General features: G+C 28.7%; 2 protein-coding genes across 3 annotated transcripts; one reads left to right on the top strand and one right to left on the bottom strand.

The window, feature by feature from the left end:
- Positions 1-2,150: 2,150 nt before the first annotated feature.
- LOC111032458 (alpha-1,3/1,6-mannosyltransferase ALG2) lies at positions 2,151-3,575 on the bottom strand. Its single transcript, XM_022312803.1, has one exon. It carries the CDS (start codon positions 3,375-3,377, stop codon positions 2,187-2,189), a length of 1,191 nt encoding a protein of 396 aa, XP_022168495.1. The 5' UTR covers positions 3,378-3,575; the 3' UTR covers positions 2,151-2,186.
- A 148-nt stretch (positions 3,576-3,723) lies between these two features.
- Positions 3,724-4,967, top strand: LOC111032459. 2 transcript variants are annotated; one of them, XM_022312804.1, is made up of 3 exons: positions 3,724-3,867; positions 4,005-4,313; positions 4,381-4,967. In XM_022312804.1, the coding sequence occupies exons 2-3, from the start codon at positions 4,011-4,013 to the stop codon at positions 4,513-4,515; spliced, it is 438 nt and encodes a 145-aa protein (XP_022168496.1). In that variant the 5' UTR covers positions 3,724-3,867; positions 4,005-4,010; the 3' UTR covers positions 4,516-4,967. The 2 variants fall into 2 exon arrangements, with proteins under 2 accessions (XP_022168496.1, XP_022168497.1); XM_022312805.1 differs by lacking the exon at positions 3,724-3,867 and having other exon boundaries at positions 3,893-4,313.
- The last annotated feature ends 878 nt before the right edge of the window (positions 4,968-5,845 follow it).

Below are 5,845 nucleotides of genomic sequence, written 5' to 3'. Positions count from 1 at the left end.
TAGTCTATTATTATATTATTATATAATTATTGTATTTATTATTATTATTATTTATTGTATTTGTATATATTGTATTAGTGTTTTATATTATTTTTCATTTTTATTCGAGAATAAAATTAAAATTTTATACTAAATTGTTTTAGATTTTTTAAATTCGGATTGGTTTTTTATCCTTAATTTGAGATAAATTTAAAATTTAAATAAAATAAGTGAACTTCCTAAAATTATTTCACCAAAATGTTATCATTATGTTTTACTTTATACTGGACTACTATCGATATAATTTAAAATACTATACAGTAACACGAATATAATAATTTACAGGTGTTACAAGCATATCCAGTAAAAAATATGAACGTTTAGTGTTTATCTAAACTCTAAAGTACCTAGGAATTTTATTTTAAAACGGGGTGTAGGGCGTAAAATATTACTATAATATGCAATTGGTAAACACTGTGCAAGAAGGAGCAAAAAGGTGGACAAGTGAGTACTGATCTGCTTTACCCTGTGGGGCGTGGGCCATAGGATAAGTTTTAGACAGTCGTACACAGAGATGCTGCGGGATGTGGACTGAACAGTGTGTAGTAGGTTAAGAACGGGGTGAGAGCCACTGTAAAGGCAATGGATAAGTTATTTGCATTACAAAAAACGATTCTCAGCAATGTCTGGGACGCTACAAATATGTCGTCTCCGTCTTACAAAATATGTACAACATAGCAAAAACAGTTTCGCGGGGAAGAGAACCGAGAAGGCTACAGTTATAACCAAGAAACCAAATTTTCACCATGAATAGAAGACAATTTGAATTGTGTCGTCGAGTTTTAATTTTTTCGATAAGACCCATATGTCAAAAGTTATTTAAGTTTGGAAAAGATAAAAATATCAAATTTTATTATAACTTTTTTTTTATTAATGTTATTAAACAATAAAAACACTACGACACAGAAAATATTATCTCCTATACTGTGTTAACTTTTTGTGTCTACTAGAACTGCAGACAGCGGTTCTAGCCCGAGAAAAACAGTTTTTGCTAGGTTGTATACTTGTAAGACAGAGACAATACATTTGAATGTAACGTATACTGAATAAAAACATATCGGGACTATATATTCAATTTTTTTTTTAATTGGTAGCTGGTACCTACATGAACAACTTATGAAGAACCAAAAGGTTATACAAAAGTATTCAATTTTCAATCTTTTTGACAGAGCAAACATTTTTTAATCAGCATTTCAAATAAGCTTTTCAAAAAGCGTCAAAATATTTTGAACACTTTATTTTTCTAAAAAGTACTCGGAATGTTTGATGTTGACTTATCTTAAAAACCAACTACCTAGATCTAATTCGGTGTCTAAAATTAACCTTTAAGTAAATAATCAAAGCATTTTTTCAACTTCTTTTCGTGTATAAATCAGGGACGGATCCAGGCAATCCCCCCTCCCCGACATTATTTCCCAAATTTTTTAAATAATTCAACAGATATTACTATATTTCAAATTACATGTATGTCTGATAATATGATACATTATTATACTTATCATTCTAGGGTAGTACTATCTCAGTTCATGGTGGACAGTGATTTCAATATTGTAATTTTACAATAATAAAAAAATTGTGCCCTCCCCAGATCTTTGCTCTGGATCTGTGCCTGCTATAAATACACAAAAAAATTTTAAATGAATAAAAAACATACTTCCGTATAAAATCAATTATTACATTTGCATAGCTCCGCTCAGTATCTAAAATATTTTTAATCGAATCTGGTACATATAAGGGGAATTTTTTTTTATCCTAGCATACCTAGAAATTTTAGATTATAAAAATATAAAAATAACAGATTTTAAAATAAAATTTAAATTGTATAATTATAAATTTAGATGATTTTAAATGTAAATATGAAACCAAATAGACAATGGTGAAATGTTAAAATTTACTTTTAAAGTATAACAATAAAAACAAAATTACAAGAAAAAAAGAATTATTATAATGGTTAATAATATGCTTGTAACTTTAGTGCCCCAATTTTTAAACGTATTGTAATCATAAATACATTATTTAATATTAACCATACGAATAAATTAAATCAATATAAGTAATGTTTGTGTCAAATAAACTTAAAATATTGATTAATAGAAATAATGTAAGACTTATAAGCGAGTATCACAAATAAAAATATATGTTGTATTTTATTCAGACTTATACACATTTTCTAATATACTATCTATTTTATTTTTAAATGCCCCAAACGAAAAAGTTTCATCAAATCTCTTTTTTCCATAATTTCCAAATAATTCAGCTTTTCCTTCAATTTCTACAAGCCGTTTTATAGCATCAGCAAAATCTTCAGGTTCAGCATTTCGTAAGTATCCATTATGATCGTTTTCAATAGTCTCTTTAGGTCCACCATTATTAACTGCCACAACTGGTTTACAACAGTACATGGCTTCTAATGGCACAATACCAAAATGTTCAAAGGATGGAGTATATACCAAGCATAGACAATTCCTAAGGAGTGATATTTTTATGACATCCGATGGAGATTTCAAAAATATAACGCGTTCATTGAGTTTCATATCTTGAACAAGATTTACCAGTTCATGAAAATATTCAATATTTTCTAAATTCAAAGGATCATAACCCCCCGCCAAGACAAGTTTTATTTTCTTGTCAGATAACAAGTTAAAACTATGGATTGCCAAGCCTAGATTTTTCTTCCTCTCAAACCTATTTATGGATAAGATATATTTACAATTGTCCAAGTTCATTATATCTTTCAATTGTATAGTTTCGGTATTATCAAAAAACGCAGTGTTTATGGATGGGTAGACGACTGTTGGCAGTGTCTTAATGCTTTTAAATGTACTTTTAAAGACATCTAATGTGAAATTACTATTAACTAAGATCATGTGAGCGCACATAGTGGTCTTCTCTTCTAGCCAGTCCAATGGCAGTCGATAGTATCGCTTCAGAGCGTTGTCATGCGCGGCCAACAGTTGATCGGGATAATGGCAGTAGAACAGGACTTTGCAGGGCATCCAATTTAATATGGGTATGCAGACCGATATCTGGTCAACAAACACCACATTAGGATTGATGGAACTGAAAAACGTCAAATACAATGCGGCGTACACCATGCGTGCGTAACTACACAGAGCGTAACACTTGCCGAACACCGTCCTCGGTAGCCAATCGCCAACTACCGTTACCGGTAAAGTACCGTCCCTGGTCTCTTCAAAACAGTGCGAGACGCTGTGGTGGTTGGTGACGAACTGCACTGAATGGCCAGATTGCTTCATCGCCACGGCTGCGTCGACCACCAACCGTTCGGCACCGCCAATGCCCAGATCTGGGTGAAGGAAGACTACGTTCAATTTCATCGTGAGACTTCCTCCTCGGTCGAAAACATGAATTTAATACTTAATAGGCCAACAGACACGTTACAGACGAATGAACATAAGACAATTATATTATGTACTATTAATCTGATGTGAAATTGTGAAACTGCAAAACGTGTAATATTATTAATTATTTCTAGAGCGGAGATGTCACAAAATATGTTTAAATAATAATTGTTATCACTTATCTTATCGACCAGAGATAATAATATCTTGTAGTCGACTCATCAATTACACTCTGATATTATTATTATATATACAAAATCATGGAAACAAATATAATTATCAATGTATAATAATATTGACTTATCAAAAACAATAATAATAATAAATAATAATTAAAAATATTACTGTTTCCCGAATCCCGAATTCGTATCGTAAAATTTGAAAAAAAAAAATATATTTTAAGTTGTAAAAACAATTTACAATGTCCTGGCAAATTTGTTAACGATCTTGTTTACCCACATACCAAGTAAGTTTATTATGGCGTACACGTAAGACATATGACTCAGTTCAAGGACTGTCTTAACCCACTTTTCATACTCGCACAATCTTTTGAAGTTTCACTATTGAAGTACACATTTGTGTTTCTTTTTTTTGACTAAACAGACTAAAATGACTGACGACCTATCACGCGACGAATCTGCCCGACAACGCCAAGAACGGTGGGAGCATCATATGCACGGCCTTTGTATACTCGACAATCACTTGAATGTTGAAATGGAAATAGCCTCTCACCGATCAGCTGTACTCAACCATCTTGTCGAGCAAGCCAACAGGGTTAAAGATTTGTGGCTTGAATTTCAACGAAAATCTGATAATGGGCGTGTATTGGAAGATACTGCTGTACAAATGGCTATTGAACAACATGGTCTGCAAAGTCATAATTTCCATCAGCCGCAATTGCAAAATATAACAGTTAGTACCTTAATGACCATCTAATATAATCTTTATTGCAGTTAATAGATGTTTTCCTTAATTTTAGATTGTGTCACAACCTCCAAGTAAACCTCCAGAAATAGATTGTGATGATGTATTTAATCAAGCTGTGTCTGCAGCAATCGTCGCAAATGGATTAATGACTGCTACAGCTACTCAACAAGAACATTTTAATATGTAATATTTTTATGACAATATTTATATCATCACCAAGGGACAACATCTTGGAACTTATGTATTCGTCATTACTTCATACAACTTACAAAAAAAATTTGGTAACTATTTATTGACACAGCAATATTAAATCTTAAGCTACTTCAATTGTATTGAATAAAATATGATTAGGTAAATATTTTAAACCTGAATATGTGATAGAAACACCATTTTTATTTAAAGTGTCATTCAATTTATTGTATTCATAAAATCTCATAGTATATCTTATTTTTATTATTTATAACTCGTTTAAGTCTTCTTTTGCTTTACCTAATATTTTTAGTGAAATAATTTATTTAATTTACAAACTGTTTGTTTAAACTCTTGTATGTATTTTCTTTACTTAAAGTACATTACAACATTTTACATTTTAGTAGTAAGTCTTTATTTTACAAAATATTTTTTATTTAATTTGCAAGTGGTGATAGAAAAAATAATATTTCATACATTTATGAAATAAAAAATAATAATCTTGTATTAAATATAATACATATTATATTAGTCCCTATTGTGATTGATATGAATTGATGAAAGGTTTAAGTTAACTAAATGTGGTTTAATCCACAATTCAAAATATATGATACAAATATATTTTGTTTTATAGATGTGTTCAAATTACAATAATGACTGTGTGTATATAATACATACATATTATATTATTATTTTTTACATACTATTGTTGTTATTACTTTAAAAACATATTATTAATTATCATAGATTACTATTCCATTTAAATATTATATGTATTAAGAATACAAAAATACAAAATAATCATTCATTTAATATAATTCTAAGTATTATAGTTAATTACATTGTATAGTTATTATATTTTTATTTTTAGAAAAATTAAATAATTTTTTTTTACGTTTGCTTTTGTGTTTTTAAGTTTTAATTAATGAGCTACATTTAAAATAAATGTTTTTGTGATTTTTTTTTTATAATTTTTATTGTGTTACATGTTTTTGATAAATATATTTAGTTTTTATTTTATAATTAATAACTATGAATTTTCTCTTTTTACTTGACTAAAGTGAAATTTGTTATTCTTATTCATTATTCCTTTTTTCTATATAATTATATATTATTTTCGTCTATATATCCCAAATTACTGTATACCTGAATTATTCTAAAAATTATCTAACAATTTTTTTTCTGGTACATTGTTATTTTTAAGTTGTAACAATTTATTTAAAAATAAATTGTGTAATTTTGATTAGTGTACATTTTAATATTAATCAATTTAATAATATATAACTATTGTAATCAATATTTGGATCTACATATGTACATACACCTAC

Source organism: Myzus persicae, unplaced genomic scaffold (assembly GCF_001856785.1).
Source record: "Myzus persicae strain clone G006 unplaced genomic scaffold, MPER_G0061.0, whole genome shotgun sequence".
Taxonomy (NCBI): Eukaryota; Metazoa; Arthropoda; class Insecta; order Hemiptera; family Aphididae; genus Myzus; species Myzus persicae.
Note: the sequence above shows the minus strand (reverse complement) of the source record. Positions and strands in the feature narration are given on the sequence as shown.